This window comes from Trachinotus anak, unplaced genomic scaffold, assembly GCF_046630095.1.
Source record: "Trachinotus anak isolate AG129_WGS33_773 ecotype Australia unplaced genomic scaffold, CSIRO_AGI_Tana_v1 ptg000015l, whole genome shotgun sequence".
Lineage (NCBI taxonomy): Eukaryota > Metazoa > Chordata > Actinopteri > Carangiformes > Carangidae > Trachinotus > Trachinotus anak.
In genome coordinates, this window is record NW_027273866.1 from 13,533,000 (window position 1) to 13,555,379 (window position 22,380).

The 22,380-nt window shown below is 41.1% G+C and overlaps 1 protein-coding gene across 1 annotated transcript in view; it reads right to left on the reverse strand.

Moving 5' to 3' along the window:
• The window catches only part of LOC139632957 (voltage-gated delayed rectifier potassium channel KCNH5-like), a 136,931-nt gene that overhangs the window by 76,408 nt on the left and 38,143 nt on the right, over positions 1-22,380 (reverse strand). The window contains exons 7-8 of the mRNA XM_071498259.1: positions 15,029-15,186; positions 13,393-13,664 (exon numbers count right to left, since the gene is read on the reverse strand). Coding sequence (XP_071354360.1) covers positions 13,393-13,664; positions 15,029-15,186 — 430 coding nt within the window. The remainder of the gene's footprint in view (positions 1-13,392; positions 13,665-15,028; positions 15,187-22,380) is intronic.

The window sequence follows — 22,380 nt, forward strand, 5'->3', positions numbered from 1 at the left end:
CTCTGTGCTTCTCTTCCCCGCTCCCTTCTTCCATTCCTTTCATCTCTCGACCCCCCTCCCATTTCTTCTCTCCTGCTGAGTCTGGTAAGTCTCTTCCGCTTAGGATACACGGCCATCAAGCCGGGCTCCCCGGGCCAAATCGGCCGCATCCTTCCGCCCGGCTGCGCACATCACTGGCGCCGCCAAACCCTTTTGAGCCCAGGTAATTCCCCTAATTCCCTGCGAGCTGGAGCCTGTCAAGTGAGCGCTGTTTGCCTGATACTCCCATCCCATCCCGTCCTATCCCATCCCCCTTCTCGTGCGACCTCACTTTCCTTCTCGCTCCGTAAAGAAATGCTCATCTGGTTCCGAGCCTCAAAATTGTGTTTCCCTTAAAATAAGCAACATAAAGATCTTTGCCATCAGGGTGAGATTATCACTTCAACTGCATTTCAATTACTTCTTGTTGCGTGACTCCACTTGTGTCAGGCTACAATCTCTTGAAATTATCTTCTTCATTAGTGTTGCAAAATGGTTGTTCTGATTAAGCCGGCCTAATGAGGGTGTCCTTGGTCACAGTGTCAAGTTTCAATATTCATTAGATGGATAAAAATGACTTTTGGGGAGATTGCAGCCCATTTACTTTGCAAAATCATGATTTGCATTGGGAGAAAGAGGAAGTGTCTTCATTGTAAATTAAAGCCAGGACCCAACAAAGGACTAAATGTCTTGTTAGTCCCCTGTGCTGCACTTGAAGGCTGTGCAGAGCTTTACCTGCAGCTCAGGATCAGAGCAGCGGCTCCTTCTCATGGCTTTGTGGTCTTAACCTGGTTCACCTCTGTGATCCAGGTGTCCTATTAAATTACTTTCACACCTTCCTGTTCTGTATCACGAAAAACTCTTCCAGTGGGAAACTAGCGGCAGGGGCTGATGATTTGCTTTCTCTCTACTGCTATCTGTGATGACTTCTTCTTCACCTCAGACAGGCATGGTGAGAGAGTTCAGAGAAGGAAATCATCTCTCAGCCAATTAGACTGTGACCAGCTACCAGTACCAAGGTGAACAGGCTGGGTTACACTCTGGAAGTATTTTTTATTCACACTTCCAGGCAGAGCTGTGCTTTTCTGTGACCTTTTCAGTTTGCCAATGTTAGTGTCATGGAGAAGAATGCGGTAAATGGCAGTGTTAGTGGGAGGAGGGAGATTACAGAAATCAGACAGAGGAGTTTGGGTTTAATAGAAAGGTCTTACACAAGGTTTATGCAATCCTTTCAGACTGTGATTACTGTCTACGCTGTTACAGGCTGCTTGGAAAGGAACCATCTCCTCCGCAATCAAACCACTAAACCGACGTTTTCTAAGGAACTTTGACATGTCACCGTTGAATGCTTTGACTTTCTTTGAATTTCTGATGACGAGGAAGAAGGTTAAAAACCTCCTCCACCTCAGGACATTCATTCAGAACAGCATGGCTGTCAAGATCGAAATCGGAGTTCATTCAGTTTTTATTCAGTGACAACCTTATATTTGAGCTTGATCGTTCAGTCTGTCCACTCAGCTTTCAGCTGCCTCTCAGACTTTGCCAGATGCAACTGAAAGCCCTGGAAAAAAAGCTCTAAGGTGAGCAGTGAGTTGAGTATTTTCAAACAGCAGAAAGTGTATTAGTTTACAGGCCATGACTGTATTATGTAAATGTTTTGTAGCTCCTGTATTGTGTGTACTATTTTTTTATTGTGTCAATATGGCTTTTTGCTGCCAATTAATGCCATTGAATTAAGGCTGAACTGGATGTTGTTATAGAAACCTGTAAGAGCTAAAATGTTCCTGCTCAAGTGCTTGGCATATTTCGTTTTATGTATGAATATAAGTATTTCATGGGGATCACAAAAACTCGTCCTGGCCTCAGACACTATTCGTAGTGGATTCAGCTGTTTACAGATCACTTCACACCCTCCACATCGATCAGCTTGCTGTTGGTTTATCACAGAGATCCTGCAGAACGATGCAAATGCCTGCTGATCCTACACTATCTCCACATCTGGAAACACATTCACACTGTTTTGTTTTTTTTGGTCTTGAATTGAACACCACATCATCCTTTAAACTTGCGTCTGATGTGAAAGGCATTCACCTTTGCAGAACTCAGTGTTGTAGACAGAAGTAGTGAGGGTCCAGCAACCACTGGTTTATCTATTTATCTATATAGGGATCCAAAGTTGTCCCCCAGATGCCATATAGGGTATATGTTTGTTTGGGTCAACCCTGAAGTTGATATCATTACATATCCAGTTGGATATGTCATGAATACTTCCACAGGGAGGCATCAGAAGCTGAATCCTTTCAGCCTCAGGAAGCAGCAGTTTCTCTAAGACCTTCTAGATTTTTCTCACCATCTCTCTTTAAGGGCAAGCCCAAACACACCAGGTTAGCATCCATGATCTAATGTCAGCTTCATGACCATAGTCCAGTGATGGTCTGCATCACTGACAACACATAAGATGATCACAGCATGTGTCATCTCTGGCTATCTACAGTGATTGCTGTTCCTGACAGCACCACGGGTGAAGATGGGACCTGTCCTCTTTCTGTCTAGTTATTAGAAAGACAGTGAGGGTGAGCAGCAGGCATGTGTGTGCAGCCACCAATGTAACAGTCCTGTCCCAGTGGTGATAGTCCAGTGATTACCGGTTCATAGAAATTAAATAAAACATCATCCTTATTCACAGAAAAAGTCTTTAAAGGTAAAAAAGGTGAAGGTAAAAAGTTCTGACCTGCTTTTTTTTTGTAAAGATCAGGGTTTCTATTCCCACTACCAGAAAAAAAATTACCAAAGGCTCTGTGAGGTGCTGTGCTAAAAACCATGCACTCGGTACAGAACATTTAGCAGCTCAAGCAGCATTAATGCAGAATAGATTCAGTCATCTATCACGACTACCTGCAGCATGATTGCATGTTACAGTACAGTACAGTTGTGTGCTTCGATAGTCCTGCATGAGCTGGAACATAAGGGCTGAACAAGTGCTTCCATGTGCCTTTGGCATCAGTGTTGCTGACTTTACAGCATCACAGAAATATGAAATAGAATAGTGTCCCTTCACATTAAATCACTTCTGCTGCTCTATAAATGTTTTATAGACCCTTTATATTCCTCTCTCTACAACTACCCTGTCAGTGTTGTTACTTCACGGAAAATCAGGACTTTTAAAACTCTGCAAACAAGAAAAAGGTCTCTTTGTATTCACAAGAGTTGGTATAAGTAGACTTCACGTCGACACTGCTTTGGAAGGAGAAAGTCAGACTTTTGGTGTGTGTGCGATCACACTGTGACTTCGGTTTTATTGTTGTTACGTGCCGGAGTGTTTCACTCGTTTCCTGGAGCTTGTTTTCCGTTTCTGTTAAAGGATCTTGTTTTACCTTATTTACTTTATAATAAACTACCTTATTTGCGATTTACTTTGGTTTTCTGGTTTCCTTCCTCCCCGGTTTATTCATTTTGTTATTTCAACACTCCCCTGGATCGTTTGGGGATGTAATAATTGTCCTTCCCTTTGGTAAATGTGATATTTTGGTTTATTTCAGTCATAATAAAAACAGTTGAATGATTTGACAGATGCTGACAATTATTCATGTTTTCTATCATATGTATTTTTTCAAAGAAAATTAATTCAGCAGACTATTTAGAGGAGTGGTTCTCAAAGTGGGGTCTGATGATCCCCAGGGGTCATTCAGGGGGTTCCAAGAAAAAGGGGAATAATTTATTTTCATCTATAATTCATACCATGACAGAATGTGTGGTCATGGGTCTCAGACACATTCTGTTATAAAACATCCATCAGATAGGGGTCCGTGGTCTAATTTGTGTCGGTTTAGGAGTCGAGAGCTAAGGAAGAGACCCCTCTTATCACAGTGTTATTTATCAATGTGTTTATTATGTATATATATTGAGTTACCATTCGAATGTGTCATCAGCTCAGATGGAGCCTGTTCCTTCTTCTGTGCGAAGGAAAACTGAACTGTTGACTGAATATTACTGATAATGTGTAAAAGGTTTTTTATAATCACGTCGGGTGAGTTCATGCGTATTAAGGGTGGGATGGGCCACGAGATGGCATGACACGACTTGCTAATGCTATTATGTAATTACAGCCAATGAAATGGCATGGAAATGATAATGGCCTATTATGCTAATTGCTATTTAATGGTGCTGATCAAAGTTTCATGGTCCTATACATTTGCTACAGTATATCTGTGTGCAGGGCTGTGTGTTTGTGAGTATGTTTGTGATGGTGCACATGGAGGCTTCTGGATTCTGTTCCCTCCCACATGTATTCTTGTGAGTCCAGTGTGATCACAGGTCGGTTTGCCCTGGTTCAGTAAACGCTGTTTAGCTCTCTGCTGATGGCCACAGATAAAGTTAAGTAGCCCATTAATCCTGGACTGTCTTTGTGGCAAACAGGGTGTAAGACACGTGGGAGGACAGCTGGGTGAGACGCAGCAGAGGACGGGACAGAGGAGGAGCCACACAGATCGGCCTCAGTCGCAATAATAAGAGTAAGAGTCACTCAGATGTCAGTGCAGATACAGTCCTCTGGCTCAGTGTGGGGCGAAGATCGGACATGACGACGGACAAACAGACAGACTGACTGACTTTCAGGCAGACAGAGGGACATACTGTCGGATGGGAAGCAGCTCCTGAGCTTTTGTACTGTTGCACTACAGCATCACAGCATGTCTCATGCAGGTGTATATGTAGGTATTGTTATTCTCTAACTGAGGGAGTGATAAGCATCGACAGCAGGTCTGTTACAGGCAGAGGCAGAGAGAGGAAAATAAGTTGGCGTGCAGCAGAGCAGTGGACAAAACATGGACAGTGGATATTTGCCCTCTTCTCTGAAGTAGTTTAGTTTCAGTTTCTGTGTATGTAGGTGTTGACTTCCATGAGCTAAAACAAAAAGCAGAGCTGAGAGCTGTCAGTGCAGGTCGGCAGCACACAAAGACTACAACAGGTCAGGCTACCAGCGCCCAGCGCAAGTGAAGCAGCACAGAGGGAGGTGATTCAGACTCACCGGGGCTGAGGTACGACCTGCATACTTTCTTTGGCACTGGCAACAGATGGCAGCTAGTTTTACAGCTCACAGGTAGATAGTGCTCCATGACTGGGTATTAATCAATTTTCTTAGATGTATAAAATTAGATCTCCAGTAGTTTTTATCTTTGCTAGTCAAAGCAGGAGTCAGATATTCACTGATATTGTTATGGTGACTTATCAGCAGCCTGGATCCTTGCTTCGAAAGTTTACACGGTTTGTGTTTGAGATTCTCAACAATGAGCTGAAAGGAATTTGGGGAATTAAGGAGACCGACTGTACCAACTGTTTGGACCTGTTGGACCTGGCTGACAGCCATGTCAGATATGGCATGTTGGACTGGATATTGGATATTGATTTATCTGATCACATTCTGCATTTTCACCGTCAAGTTTTTGTTCTCAGTGTGCTCTTTAAGTAATGTTTTCTTTTTTTCTTGTGAAATGCTGAATACTTTTTTTGCCTCTTCAGGCTTGTAAAAATACCTCAAATTAAACTGTCTGAGAAAGAAAATGAACTCTTTAGTTCAACAGCTCATGACTCATGTCCACACAAAGTCAACAAGTTCATACAGGTCGTTTTTTTTTTTGTTTTTTTTTTCCCCAAACCTGATACAACCAATAGAGTGTCTCCTGAAAGTAGCGCCCCTACGGCGGGAGGCTTTAGGGTAATAACGGTCATGGCTTGGGTCGGTTTAGGAAAAGATTATTTGAGTTACAATAAGTACTCCCTGAACATTAGACAATCCTCGTCATGGTTACAATAATAACAATAAACAGTCAGGAATAATAGAAAGAACATAAACTGCTACTGTCACATGGGAATCGAACCTCTCTCCACCCCAACCTCCTCCTGACGTGGACTTTGTCGCTCTATAAACTGCATCACCATACTTTTCCCTTTGCTCCTGTCATCATTACTACGGCCACTAGATGTCACCTAGAAACAAAACCTAACTATGGGTCATAATGACCTGCTGATAGACGACCTGTGGGCTCGTTTTTTTACAGGACAGTCTCTGCTAAGTTTGTGCTGAAAGTGGTGACACGTAGATTTTTCATTTTAAAGGTTTGTCAGCCAAAAGGTTGTGATCATCTGTGCTATAACTGTATTATATGAAAAGCAAAAAAAACCCACTGTATCTAGAAACACACGGCTGTATGACTTTCAGTTGACACAACTTTTTGCTGCTGTGAGCGTTGCTACAGCAACATAAACAGGATGGAAACAACAACAAAAAAACGGATGCAGTGGCTCATCTGTCAGTCGGCATTCGTACAAGACACACGACAACAACCTGAATCTTGTATCTTGTCAGTTCTAAAACCTCCACAGATCAAAAGCGTCGACTGATCAACTCATCCAGCTCCATTTACACTACCTTCAACTTGGCATGTCTCCGCTTCACCACAATCAACCACAGGGCCAATCAGGGCCTGTCTGCCATTTTCCCTCAAGACAAGACATCTGTGTCTCAGCCTCCTGTCGCCAACAGAGAGCATTTGTCAAGTGGGATTAACTTTGAATTAAAGGAAGAGACGGGGGTTAGAGAGGAGTTTAAATTATTTAATTTGTCTTTGGTTTTCACTGTTCCCTCTCTCCTGTTTCACTTTCCTCCATCTCTTGTTTATTGACAAACTACCGTTTTCTGATTGTCTGTCTCTGTTGTTCTGGTATGTTTCCATGCAACTTTAGGAAACTGTTTGACATCTTGGAGCATGATTAAATCTTTTGAGAAGTGATCGGGCAGGTTGGTTGGGTTGTCTGAATTTCTTCTTACGTGCAGTGTGCTGCTTTGACTAATTAATGCAAAGCAAATGTATTGTCTTCCTGATCAATCTCCTCTGTAATCTGCTGAGTCTGACACATCCTGGCACCGTTCTTGTAATGACAGGCTGAACAATCGCCTCTATCCTTCCTCACTGAAGGTTAAGGTCTCAGTTTGCCACTGTCTTTGTTATAAAAGGCAACACAAACCCTGACTACCATCAACCGGTGCTGGGCAGATTATTTTGCCCTTGTTTGTTTGTCTACCTGTCGTCTCAGTTTGTAAGAACCTGAAAATCATTGATAAAATCTGTAGCTTTACTCATTTAGCTTCATCTAAAGCGACTTACAAGTGAGGGACATCACTGAAGCTTCAATGTAGTAGGACACCTTGGTGTAAGAACTGAGTACATCTATCAAACAAGTGTCAGGAGATCAGGTCAAGAAGTGAACTCAAAGTACAATAGTGGTATCTCGTTATGTCAATGAAATGTTCCCATTATAACAAGACGTTCAGAGCTTTCTAAAAAAGGTCTCAATGGGATTTGTAAGCTGTTTCTACCTTTTATTGATTATTGATGAAAACATGTTTTGGGGAACTAGGTTGTGAGAACAGTCTCTTGCTGTTGGCTCTGATCCTCTCGTCTGATTGGCTGACTGTTTTCTGAATGATTTAACAAAATTATCACAGATTTCAGGTAAACACTCCAACCTTGCAGGAAACCACATCCTGCAAGGTTGGATGATGAGTCCAGGTGGGTTTGGCTTGGGCTTGGCTGAGGGTGGTGACTGCTTTGTTGTGACATCACAAAGTTACAGAAGTCCTGACGGCTCATTTTAAAGAAGTTCTGAATACAGGCTGTGTGCATTTCTCTGTGGACTGAGGCTTTGATACTTTCACAGTATTAATGTAGAACCTAGACCTGCTTTATAATCAAAAAACACATGGACATCTACCTTTATACTATATGGGACCTTTAATGTGATGTTTGTTGTGACACAAATGTTTAACACAGTAGTAATATTTAAACTTATACAACTTAAATAGTGCATTAATAGAAAGGGGTACCATTTTTTCTCTCTGCAGCAGCTCCATGATGTTGCAAAACTGATTTATATTGTAATGTGCTGTCATTCTGTCAGAGAAATCTGGAAAACAGAATGAATGGACCCCCTGTCTGTGTGTCTCACTATCAGTTCTCTCTTGCTGAGATCAGGAAACTGCCCACACAGACTGTGTGATGGTCTGCCACGCCAAGAAGACTATCAGTCACAGCCAGACAGAACAGACACTGAAGACCATATCATGTCTGTGTATTGTTTACGACCAAGCTGAGGCTCCAGACTCCAAGGAACAAACAATATGCAGTACAGCCCGCGGAGGCTTTGCCTTGGCCCCGGTACTAAACTCCGGGGCAGGAACAGATCGGGCTGAGACAAAAACATGAAATCGCTGTTGTTCCAAACTGAGATCCGACCATTTTAAAACGCCTGCTGTCACCACATGACTGATTTAAAAAAAGGCTTCACGGTGCTTTTGAAACAGCCAAATCCAAACACTCTCCACAGGCAGGATCATCTGGAGTCCCAGCACACTCAAAATTGGCTTGGAGGTTTGCAAACCATGAGGAACATTGGTGTATCCTGCCAAACAGATATGAAAACACACTTAAAAATACCCACTAGTGACTCGCCTTCAGTTTCTGGAGTCACAAGTTGTGTGGTTTAATTTCTCCTGCCTTTAGAAAACCAGCCAAACTCTGACAATATTGCAGATTTCCAGCAGCTGCAGGGTTTGATGGCAGAAGATGTTCCAGTGACCTAAAACATCAACCATTACCAAAGAGCAATGGCTTCTATCTGGAGTAACCAATGATTCCACATACACACAAACCACTTTTTGCACTAAGCCTCGATTTTCTGTGCTCATGTGAGCCACGGCCGTGATGAGGACTCCTCTGATTCCTGCTGAACAAAGCCTAATCTGGGCGGGGGGTCGTTCCGCCCTCCAATCAGACCATCAGAGAGCGTCATCAACTTAAGTTCATGCTACCAAAGAGAAAAAGAAAGAGAAACATAATTTAAGAGACATAACTGGGTTGTGTTGTGTTATTCCAAGTGAAGCATTCATGAAAATATTATAGCACATGGTCATCGTGTATATTATCAAGACAAAAGAGGTCACTCCAGAACTGTTTTACCAGCCTCAAATGTAGAGATGCTACATCTTTTAAGATCTTAAGTCAACGAAATGATCTAATGTCTCGGTCTCCTCTTCACATGAGAATATGTCTGAGTTTTAAACAGTCAGCAAAAACTGACTACCTGTTTCACTTGTACTCTAAATCAAGTGTCACCACAAACTGAGCATGAGGGCTCAGGAGACGGTTTGGGGGGCTGTGTTACACACCCTGGCTCTTTACACATGATCAGCAGCAGAACTGCTTTGCACTAGTGCGAGTTGAAGTTTTCATATGGACAAAGCTTGCAGCAGCGCCTCCTTGGGCACTGCAGGGTGATAAGATTCTACATCACGCCTCTGCAAACAAATTCAGTCAACATCAACTTAATTTGCCCGGTTATATCGTTCTGTATCTCCATGCTGTAAATCTTCTGCATGAGAAGGTTTCTTTGTGGAGTTTGTCTTTATCCAAATGAATAAAGGATAGATTGTGTTGTGTGTTGTACAGATTGTAAAGCCTTGAGCAACATTTGTGATGTGAGATTTCAGGACATACAACAAAACTCTGACCCTGATTGCTGATGAGGTTTCAGCGCACAACCAGTGAAATGATGACCTGTGATAGCTCATTGTGGGTACCCAGACAGAGTACCACACCACCTTAAAATCACACCGCAGCCTTTGCAGGAAGACTTTACTACATCAGCATGTCAGCAGCCAGTCCGGGCTACCTGACAGAAAACAATAGCCTGCTACCTGCTACCAGGTTGGTGACTTAAGCCACAGCTTGCTTCTGCCAAAGTGCTCTGGGCTCAACCCTATCGACCCTATTGTGCAAAACCAGACAAAACAGTATCTGCACACAGCAACTAGTATAGTTAAGGACAGTGAAAGACAGAGGTTATGGCAAATAAACTGCAGTTCAGGCCTGGTCAGTTTTGTATCTCTAGCAGTGGACAGAAACCATGAGGTGTGTAATTGTCCAACATAAATGTTATTCCTCTGTAATTGTTTGTTTCCAACATGAAACAGAATTCATTACCCATGAGACACTGACAGATTTCCTGCACAGTTCTAAAAGCAACTGGCCATCAGAAACAGAAGCACTTCTCCTATTCCCCTGCTCTAACAGAGCCGTTGAGGAAACCTCCCTGGTTTATTGAGGTGGTTCCATATCAGCAGACTTACATGTAAACAACTTATTTACATGATGAGATAAAGCGAGCGCTCCCAGTGACTGTTCAAGCACAAAAAATCTGTTGAATAATGTAAAGCACTTTTGGCCAGAAGGCAGGAAGCTTCTAGGAAAAAACACCACGGACAAACAATGTGACCCCAAGTCAAACAAGGCGAGGTGCAAGGACTGATACAAGGTTCCAGGTTCAGGTACGTCTGACATGCTAAACAGTTCTATTTAATCTACATACAGACACAGATTCAACCAAAGAACTGCACTTAAAAACACATCTTTTTTTTGAGATAATCATCAACATTACAAAAGCACTTCAGTAAACATCTAATAAAAAGGTCAGTGCTGGCTGCGTGCAGCCATTTAACCTTAATACCAACAAGTGTTTATCCTCCGTCAAAGGCTCAAGGCTACGACTTCTTATTAAAAAAAGTATTCCATGTAAGAATCTGTGCTCTCAGTTCTGCAGACTGTGCATATGGGTTAATAATTGATGCACTCAAAGTCACTTTTCCTTCAGGATGTAGACATTGTTACACAAGCTCCATCAGGCTAGCGCAGAGACAGGAGCACCAAAGAGAAAGGGTTTCACAACCTACTGTCTGTTCACACACAAGATATTGTTTAAACCATAAATATGGACATTTATCAGCTGCTTAACATCCTGATACCGTGTGCCTTTAAAACTAGAGACACATTCACTTCATTACAATAACATCAGAGACCAATAGACCTGAATGTGCTCACATACAAAGTCTGAACACACACGCGTCACTAACCAGCTGTTAACTGCTGCTACGTGCACTGCACTAACCCAGTTCACCTGCAGCTACGAAATCTGACGTCATTTTCAAGGCTCTGCTGTAAATCACCCACAGAGAACAGATACCTCAGCTGCCAGTGGGCTGCACAATTAATTACCTTCAATAGAAAACTTATTGTATTCCATAAAACATTTACAGTGAGCCAGCTATAGCAACAGCTGAAATGATTACTTGATCAATTAATAATTAGTCAATGGACATGAATCACCAACCAGCTTGACGATTGATGAAAGTTGATTTAAATCATTTATCAAACAAAATGCCAAATCTGGCAGTTTCTCTTTTTTCTCTGTTCATATCATCACAAATTGGATGTTTTTTTGGTTTGAACTGACACTCAAAAAACATTTGAAGACGTTGCCACAGGCTTTGGTACATTTTCCTGTCTTTGAATGATAATCTTTTAATTGATTAATCTAATAAACAACTTGCACGTTAATTTATAATGATAATAATGGTTATTTGCTGCCGTAAACAACATTTGCTGTATCTGTCTGATTTAATATGTGGGTTCTGGATACAAAGTTAGGACTAGTGGCAGAGAGGTGTTTATAAAGGAGTTTATAAATGATCAATGGAAGAAGAAAGTTTTGAGATTATAAAGATTATCATGAGGCTCTGCAGCAGCTGAAAGACATCATGATCGTGAGCAACTCCACCTCTGAACAAGCAGAAATGTTTAGAGGGTTTTTGTTCGTTTTGCACACAAGACAAAGACCTTTGTTGTAGGATGGGTAAAAATCCACAGACTCTCTCACACACAGGATGCATTTTCCCACTCACTGTTAAAGATTAATAACTCATTGCCCCCTTAATTTGTTCACGATTCCTCAGATGAACCACAGTGAGCAGAAGTTTGCCACAAATCATGTGTTACATGCTGCTTTCTCTTATTCTCTTCAGTTATCTGCTGCTTTCATCATCAGCATGACGTTTCCTGCTGAGCAGATCTGAGTGCAGCCTCTGACAGGGTAAAAAAAAAAAAAAGGCAAATGTTCCTGTTAACATTCCTCATTATCTTAACTCCACTGGAAACAAAAGTACAATTAAGAAACGGGCTTGTGGCGTCGCAGAGTAAAGTTTACTGTTGGGGTACCTGCTGGATGTTTGGGGGTCTAATAGATTAATGGGGTCTTTGTGCAGTAGTCAACATTTCACACAGTGGTGATGATTAGCAGGATAAGATGAGACGGAGAATGGTTTAAAATAATTAGGAAAATAACAGTTGGCAGTGAGTCTTCAAGCTGCCCCTGGTGGCCTCATTTAACTCTACACCATGAACAAAACAACACACTGAGTTGATATTCTACAGCTCTGATATACTCCAACATGAATGCAGACAACTGGTGTGCCACATGCATTAATGTCTGTACTACAATGTGCTGTGTATGTGGACATGTTCTACACATGCAATTGGTTTGAAGCAAAATTGGCCAAACAAAGACCCCAGTCGCTATGTGGACACGGACAGCATCATTTGGAGAGGCTGACCTGCAGTGAGGCTGAAAATGTTCGTTCTGAGAGGAACACTGACATCTAGATTAAAGATAACATTGACATTTTGACCTGATGGTGACACCGATGGAAAGTTCAAATTCAGAGTCCCAAATGTTAAGCCTGCAGGGATGGCTTAGAGCCATTTGGTAATGTTGGCACAGTGGCCTGGAATTACAGGTCATTGTTCACCCTCTCCATGAAGACCTTTTCCCATTCACAATAATTCCAAAAGGAAGTGCTACGACACAATATGGCCATTTTATCAAGCCTCAAAACACGCAAGCATTTTACCCAGTGAGCAATGAAAGGTCTCAAAGACCAACATAAGATTGTTATTGTCACATCATTCATGTGTGAGGAGTCAGCAGCAGCTCGGCCAGAGAGCGACTCGAAAGCACAGGTTCTGATCCTGAAACACAGTTGCATCCAGTGAGAAATGTTCTATATCTTGTTCTCCTTTGGCGCACGCGGTATTACACCGTAGACCAGCTGTTTGAGTCAAAAAGAACTAAGCATAAACTCACTTGTGCATAGGAAAACAGTCCTGCAAGGGTTGAGAAAAAGGGCTGTTTGACAGCAAGATAAAAATATCCAAATTAGAGCGTACGCTTACACTGATATTGGCTTCCTTCAGTTACAAAACGAATATGGAAACAACCAGCAAGTACTGTAACATCCACACAGCACATCACTTTGCTTTAAATGGCAATATGTCATAAAAACTGTATAGAACACACTGAAACACTGGATTGACACCTCATGAATGGAAATGGTCTATTGTGCCATTTCACTCTCCAAAAAGACAGCAACATATACAGAAAACCAGCAGAACGCCGCCACCACTGCACAGCTGTTCGCCTCATACTTACATCCCACCATCATCATGGCCACAGAGAAGATCTTCTCTCCATCTGTGGTGGGGGCAATGTTGCCGAAGCCGATGGTAGTCAGGCTGGTCATGGTGAAATACAGAGAGGTGATGTACAGAGAGTCCTTGCCGGGGCCGCCCTCCCACTGGCCCGAACCGCTGGCGTTGTAGCGGTATGGCGATCCGATGCTGATGGCCAGCTGGTAGAGCCAGCTGTCCATTTTGATGGTGTTGGTGGCTTCGTCGATGACCTCGTAGTCCCCGATGCTGTACCTAATGAGGACAGGGGCAGAATGTCAGTCTGTTCAGTGTGACTGCACAGCTTCTACCAAGGTGATACATCTGGCTGACGTCTGGATAAGAGGTGAAACAAGCATTAACATCAACCTGAGAACCCCTCAGGTCTATGGAGGAATCACTGCTTCTCACCCCGTTTAATTCCAGCTGCGATGAAGCATTTCCACCGTTGCCCCTGGTTGCTGGGGAACAGTTTGCTTTATGTGTCTTTTTGATCTTTTTACTTTTTAAATCTGAGCAATGTGTCAACCAGATGTTTTTTGTTTTTTTTTTATTTAATTTTTAATTAACTTAAATTTTTAATGGAACAACTTGTTTTGACAAATTGTTGAAAGTGAATTTATCTGCAAAACATTTATTTTCCTACAACATTCATTCTTGTGAAATAAAACCTGTTCATAGCAGCGAGAAGAAGATTAAGCTGTTTTATGGTCGTGTTTATGAACTGACAACATTTGGTCAAAGTTAGGAAAAGACTGTTGTCTCTGTTAGATAAATTAAAACTGCTCTGAAGCACAAGTTCACTGTTTTAATATCCAACCAAAACCATATTCAGGATTCAAATTGTAACTAATAAAACAAATTAGTAGTATGTAAATGAAGTTCACACGAGAAAGCAGGAGGTTGCCCTACAGTTCCAACCATAAAACACTTAAAATTGTCTTAACCTAAACTCAGGGCCCTTCATTTGCTTTTTGAGTATGTGATGGGCCACTTAACCAAACCTTAAATACAGTTATTAAAACCACTAATCATTAATGTAAGAGCAGACTGAGGAGAATAAACAACATTTAGAGCTTCACTTTGCTCCGTCACTGCTCATATCCAGTTATTTCAGCCTGTAAAGTAACTTGCTTTATGCACCTTTCACTTTCATCTTTATGCAAAGTTACTGCATCTTTAAAGGTGTAGAATCAAGGATAGATAGAGCATTAAACTGAGCAGTAAGAATGTATCATAAATCAATGTAAGTGAGTATTTGCTATTAAGGAATGATTTGAAAAGGGGTTCTGTGTTTTGGAATAGCAGGAATTGTCCAGAAAAAAAAAAAAAAAAAAGAAATTCCTCTTCTTTGCTATAGGGTAAGAATAAATGGGCATATCACTTGATTTTGTATGACTTGGATGAAACTGAACAAAGCTTGTAGCCAGGAGAAGAGCAACAGATGCTTTGATGGGGAGGGCAGAAGCAATGTTTAGCATACATAACCAATTAGAAACAGTTAGGGGAATGAATATACTCCCAGCAGCCAGCAGGAGTCTTTGAATGGCACTGAACTGTGAGGGAATGAAGAAAAGTTCCCTAAGTGGCTGTAAATACCATAATAAAAAACGGTTTACCAGATGCAGGCGAGCCAGTGGGCCACCAGTCCAAACACACACACCAGCAGGACCAGAACAGCAGCACCGTACTCCAGGTAGTGGTCCAGTTTCCTGGCCACCCGGCCCAGACGCAGCAGGCGCACCACCTTCAGAGAGCTGAACAGACTGCTGATGCCCTGAGGAGGGGGGGAGGGGGCAAAGGGAGGGGGAGAGAGAGATGGGAGATGTTTGGAGAGGGGGAAGAAAATGAAAATGAGGGGAAAAGGAGGAGGAAAGAGAGAGTAGATGGAGATGAGGGCAGGTAAAGGGAGATTTACCATCAAAAACAATGGGTCCTTGATTTCGACCAATAGCTAACTGCAATGAAAACTGTTGCTAGCAGACTTTATCACCTGTAGAACGTTAGATCCGTGAGTTTGATGAAAACTGTGTTTTACTTCTACAAGAGAGGAGGCTTTTAGGATAAGGCCTGACCAATGAGTTTGGCAAACGTAAAACATTATCTTGGATAAAGTTGGCTGGGTGCTGGAGTGACAAGTAGACAGAGCTGCTAACGTTAGCCTCAGCGTTAGCCTCCAGGCCTGGCTCCCACACAGTGAATATTTTTGTCATGCAGAGCGGTTTTTCTAAGCAACCTGGAACCCAACTAAATAAGGCAGTTAGTTAATAATATGATGCTAACTCTTTGAAGTAACACTACATGAGACTGAAGAGTCTCTAAACTCTCTGTACACAGAGCACTGGTCCTGCCACCACACCCTGCATATCGCTTCATCGTGGGGGGAGAAATCTAAAGCCTGACAGACAGGCCATGCTTTGTTACTGCTGCTAAGCTATTGCACATTCACTGCTCAGGAGAGGGGTTTATCAAGGCTTCAATTCTTCAATGTAAGCGTATAAGAAAAGGTTGAAAATATCTCATGTTTTTCAAAAAGACAAACTTCATTATGTTTAGTTCACTTGCAGTAAACAAATTACATCTATAGTTCAGGCTCAAACGCTTCCCTAAAACACTAAACATCGAGTCATTTGCAGAGTCCTACCACCTTGTTGTATTTGTAATAATACACTACCATCTAATAAAAGCAAACCTCTGTAAACAGAGTCTTAATTGCTGTGGGCAGCAGCAATTAAAACTTATTTCAGAAGTTTGTTAGAGACATAAATGGTTGTGTAAGAGCTACACAAGGGGGGGAAATAAATTAGAGAGTAAAGGAAGACAATGCTAGCAACAGGGTGCTCAGTTCATTTTCAGTTCACCCACAAATGAGCAGTTCCATTCAGAAAAATGCTTCATATTTATCTCTGAAAACTACATATTCAGTACTTGAAACAACAGTTAAATATAATTTATTTCTAAACAATATTTTGCTAATGATATGCAGCTCTAAGCTCAAGAGGGAACCAGAAAATGTCTGTGCAAAAACAGAAAACAAACACAGTCAAGTTGTTTCCATCATCCATTATTTTTTTCAATAATCCCATCAGGAAGTCAGCCAGTTAAAACCACAAACCATCATCATTCATGTACTTCCATACTCACATGTGCTGTTTTTAAAGCATGCATGCACATTGACAAGGACGGCAACATGCAGTGCACTGTTAGGTACACGGATGGTGCACTCAACATAGTCAACGATGGACACTTCTCACTCTCAGTGGTCTCCATCTTGGCTACGTAGCATCAATGTATTTTCGAACTGGTGGAAACAGTGGCAGAGGAAGCAGGACACATCAGCAGTACTGGTGGTTTTATTTTCATGTCGTACACAGGAAAGTGGAACGCTCAGCGACAGCGGTTTATTTAAGACACTTCCCTTCTTTCAGACACATCAGATGATAGTCAGTGACTGCTTTGCACTGTTTTAAACTGGTTTAATGTCTTCTCAGCCATGTTTGCCAGTGTGGATATAGCTGCCTATACCTACTGTTTCTTAGATGTTTCTAGAACTCCATATCTCACTGACCTCTCTGTGTAGCAGATGGTGCGAATGCTACACCAATTCTACGCCAGCTATCAAGGGTTGTGTGATGCGAGGATACACACTATGAGACAACAGAAAGTCAAAAAACTAAACAAAATTAAAAACATGGCTCAGACTATTATTATTATTATTACAGCTACAAACAAAGCCATCCACATTATAGTGCAGTGTAGCGTATCTACTACACTTTTCATCACGTTTGCCTGGAGCGTTAAAAGCAACATGGTGCCTAAAACACAACGAACAACAGTTGTTTAAGTTGCACAAAGACTCTGTGGACAAAGCCAAATATGTTGTGAGCACACATACAACCACCAACATGTCTGAAAGCCGAAAGGTCCGCGTAAAAGCACAAACATGGCTGCAGGGGATGTACTCAGCATACACAACCACAATAATACACACAAACACACACAAAAGAAACATGAACCCCTGAGGCCGTTTTTCTCATGTTTGAAACTTTTGTTTGAAAGTGTTTGTTTGCTTAAATAACTTAAATAGTTCACTTTGAATTTGTCCTTAAGTAGATTTACCTCAAGTGTAAGTAGTTTGCACAAGTTAGAATTTTTTTACACATTTTTGAGAACATCATGTGTATCTTATATCCTGTTGTCGCTTGTCACAGTGCAAGAATGAACTCTATCACACTTCTTGTCTATTGTGTAAAATATTAAAATAAAAGTTTTTCTTTTTTTTGTTTTTTTTAAGGCTGCAGTCTTACATCAGATTGAAAATTCCTGATGTGTTGTGCATCATTTTAGACATTTCCCTGAAATTTAACCTGATGTATCCGATATCTGTGGAAACCTTGGCTTCACAAGATTTTTAAAAAAGGGTTCAATTTAAAAAAAGCTTGTGGGCACAATGTTAATTTTTAACGACAGATGAGCCAAAAGCTCTGCAGGTACTGAAGTGGACGATTGTTTCCTTTTTCAGTATTTTCTTCTTGTTTCATATCATAACATCGGTTAAAAAGATTATAAAGCTGCAGCTTCTCAAAAGCCATAAAATAAAAGGTTCCAAAATTTAAGTAACTCACAGTTGTGAGTTGTGGGTTGCCATCTTACAAGAAAAGTTAGATGGCACCTTGTTTGCATTACTGTTTAATATACAGGTCATTTGTACCATTTAATCAGTTTATAATTTAGTCCATAAAATGTCAGAAAGAAAGTTTTAAGAAATCCCTTTAATCAACTATCAATAAATTTCCAGATTAATTTTCTGTTGACTGATTAATTGGCTAATTGTTTCTCTACAGGAAAGCAATTAATCTTAGTGATTACATTTTATTGCTTTCAAACATAAACACATACATATATACTGAAGCTGGGCTGATAAATGTTCCTGCATGATGTTCACTTATTGTATATATTTTACACTTTTAGAGTGTTGATATCCATAAGAAGATATATTTATAGTTTTAAGAACCAAAAACCATCTCAGTGTAGTTTTACATCTCCTCTCTCTGAGCCTCTCTTCTGATTGGCTGACTGTTTTCTGAGTGATCCAATAAAAATATAGGTTGGATGGTGGTTCCAGGCGGGCGGGGCTTGGGGTGTGGCTGAGAGCGTTGACTGCTTTGTTGTGACATCACAAAGTTCCAGAAGTCCTGACGGCCTGTTTTAAGGCTCAGTTACTGAATACAGGCTGAATACAAGCAACAACAAGTACAGAACAAATATATTTTTAATGCACCACACAACAGAACTTTGCAACATGCAGTCCATCGTCTCTGAGCACTTTATCGATGCTTCATTAACTGGCCCTTGTCCTCAGAGGGCCTGGCTCTTTATAACCTGTTCTATATCACAAACTTCCTAAACACAGTCAGCTGAGAGAGAGAGAGGGAGAGAGAAGCTCAAAATAAACAAAAGTATTTTTTTAATTTAACAACAGGAGCAGCAGCCAGGACCCCGAGGCGTCAGCACGCTTTGCACAATCCGTTTTAACACAATTAACAAAGCCGAGCATTCAGAGCAGCAGGGGCCAACACTGTACAACCTGAAGCTAGATATTACCAAATATATATACCAACATTTAAAAATAATAATTTCTTCATTTTGGAGCAGAGAGAGAAATAAAGTAGAAGAAAGCCAGCAGGGTTATCTAATGATGTAGGCCAAGATGTTATGTAATACAGCGGGAGGCTGCTGAGGAAGAGGCGAGTTGCTCTCTGCAGTTTCCTCCGAGCCTTCACGTCTACCCTGACGTTCATTTGCAGCCTGAACGTAAAACATCTTCAGCTGTAAGCCAGCGGCTGAACCATTCAGCCCTTTTTCTTTTTTTAAGCCCAGTAACAGACCTGAGCCTCTCTCTTCTGCTCCACACTGAGACATGATTTCACCCTGTGGTATAAAAAGTTTACTTTCCACTTGGACAGTCTAATATTCATGTACTTTAATTAAGAATGTCCTGACTCTGTACTCATGCTTTGCACTGTTCAGCTCCTCCTTTCTGCTCCATCTTAGTTTCAGTCTTTCTAAAGAGCTCCAACATGTTCCTGGGGTTTTCTTTCTTTTTTAAGAACATGAATAAAACAGTTATTTCCTAAGCTTTCGAAAACTACAACTCCCATAAGGCTTTGACAGCATGCCAGTGGCTAAGTCTCAAGGAATTCAAATAAATATTTAAATAATTTTTTATGTAACACTTTAATAAGTTCCCATATTTAGCTTTAATGAGCTCTAAATAAAAAAAAATATATAAATGGTTTATAATACACTAATATGAGTTATAAGGACATTCTACATGTTTATTAATGTACAGTATTTTTCAACAAATATAACTTGTCCTATGAAGACATTTTATATTACAGCTGTTTTACTATATTGTCTTTAATTAAGTGTTTATACACCAGACTCCATTTATATATCGGGGGATTTAAAGTAAAGTGTTATCATTTTATTTTGGCTAAAAAAATGAAATAAAATTCAAAATTTGACTTCTTACCACGGCGTTTTACACACTGAGTTACTGATGCTGCTGGAAAAGCACAAAGTAAACATTCTTCATGACCACATGAGTAAGCAGTGAAGGTCTGTAATGAGACATTTAATACACCACATAAAAGAAAATTTACTTCACGCAGTCTCAATAATCAGTATTGGCAGTAATCAAATAGATCTGTGGACTCTTTCCAATGAGATTATTAAATCAAAGGCTTTAAATGTGCCTGATCACAAGTAATTCAGAGGTTAATCACTCAGGGAAACTAATCAAGACCAGTTGTGTTGGGAAGTGAAGTCACTGTGGAGATAAACTGCTTGTCCAAAAGAGAGCTGCTTACAAAAGCCATTTACTGTACATATACTTACCCATTCAAACAAAATAAACCTACAACAGTCCCATATAATATAAAATGAGATGTCCATGTGTTTTTGATTATAAAGCAGGTCTAGGCTCTATAATAATACTGTGAAAGTATCAAAGCCTCAGTCCACAGAGAAATGCACACAGCCTGTATTCAGAAACTGAGCCTTAAAACCAGCCGTCAGGACTTCTGGAACTTTGTGATGTCACAACATAGCAGTCACTGCTCTCAGCCCCGCCCACCTGGACCCATCATCCAACTTTGCAGGATGTGGTTTCTCTGAGTGTTTACCTGAACTCTGCTATATTTTTATTGAATCTTATAGATATTAACACTTCAAATAAAACACATGAAAAATGTAAAATATTGGACCTTTAACAATATCTTCAATAAACAACTTTTACCAGGAGCATGGAAGTTCATATTTGAATTTGGGAACAGTGTGACACTATAATCTCATGTCAAAGAACCACTTGCTAGATTTTTAGAGCTTCCAACCACACCTCAGTCTTCTACAGACTTGGCTCAGGTGTCAGATGAGGTTGACAGCTCTAGAAAAACTAGTAATATCATTTGAGTTGACATTATTATTTTATCACGTCTTTTATAATATCAAGCCTATGTGCACAGGAAGCTTTTTTATTTCCAGAACAGTTCCTTCTCACAAATGTTTTTCCTAATTCAGCCCAAGCTGCATCTTCGCTTTCCTGTCAGAGGTGACGAGTGAGCAGCTTCACACCCCAGCCCCATTTTAGACCCAGTTCTTGTCACAGCAGCACTCCTGCCACCTATTACAGTAGCTCCGGTCCCTCTGAGGATGTGTCAGATTGGATATTCTATATACAGTATTTCTCATAGTCAACAAATCCCATGAAAAGACCAAAACTAACTAATGTGTAAGTCTGTCTCTCAACACCCTCTGGCTTCCCCACCCTGCCTGTGGCTCTCGGCTACAAGCCTACTGGTTCCTACCGAGGACGTAAACCTTTTAAAAACTGATCAGATATACGGTTTCTCCTTTTCAATTTTCTAAAACAGGTGGATGCTGCAGTTTTTAATCAAACAAACTTAACTTGTTGGGGACTATTTTCAGTGGCGGATTTTGGTCTTGGTGTTGATTTAGACTCTTTGATCTTGGTCTTGTCTTGAACTGGGACGAGATTTGGTTTTAGCCTCCACTGGCATAAGGTCTGCACCTTTGCCTCAGCTCAGACTCCTGCTGCTGGTTCTTTTATTTCCCTCTCTCTGATGCCACAAACCCAGCCAGCCCTCCGCGGTCCTCCCCAGCCCTTCCTGCTCTGCAGCCGCAGCTTCAAAGGCCTCCCCTGGGACTCGGACGATTCTCGGCTCATATGTAAATGCCTCAAAATTAAGTAGCCGCATAAGAGAACAACACGGATGAAAAGAGCATGAGTCGAGAGCACCCAAAACATGTAAAATCATGGCTTATAAGCACCTGTTTATCAAAACAGAGCCTGGCGAAGGGAGATGGTGTGAAAATAGGTGTCCACCGGGAAGCTCTTTTCACAGCACCGACTCTTTCTCTCATTATTTCAAAGCAGACACTGCACTGTCACGTGTTCCTGACAGCACTGGGAGCTTAACGCCAAAGAACGCCATGCTTCAATTCAGTTTTCAATTGTCATTTAACACCAACAGCAGCCAACAACAAAACCTTCCCCAAGCAGCAAGAAACGTAAGTAAAGGTGCTTTGTGCACAGGTTTTAATCCTTTCAGCGCCTGAATCATGAGGATAAACATCAAACTGAATAAGTTTTACCATAAAATATATTTGGTTTAATATCTTCTCTCCCTTTGACATAAAGTATAAACTATTGGTGGAGACAAATTTCAGCAATTGAACCAAATCAAGTCAGAGACACACTGTTTTATGTTGAACCAAATCAAGTCAGCAGCGAAAACAATGAGTGTTGTTTTTCCACTGGCTTCACTCCATCCCTCAGTCTCCGCTTCCTCTCGAAGGTCTTTCTATTCATACACACTTTCCTTAGTCTTATTTCATGTTTCCATCCACCTGTTCATCGACCCTTTAATTAACAGTTTGAATTGTCACA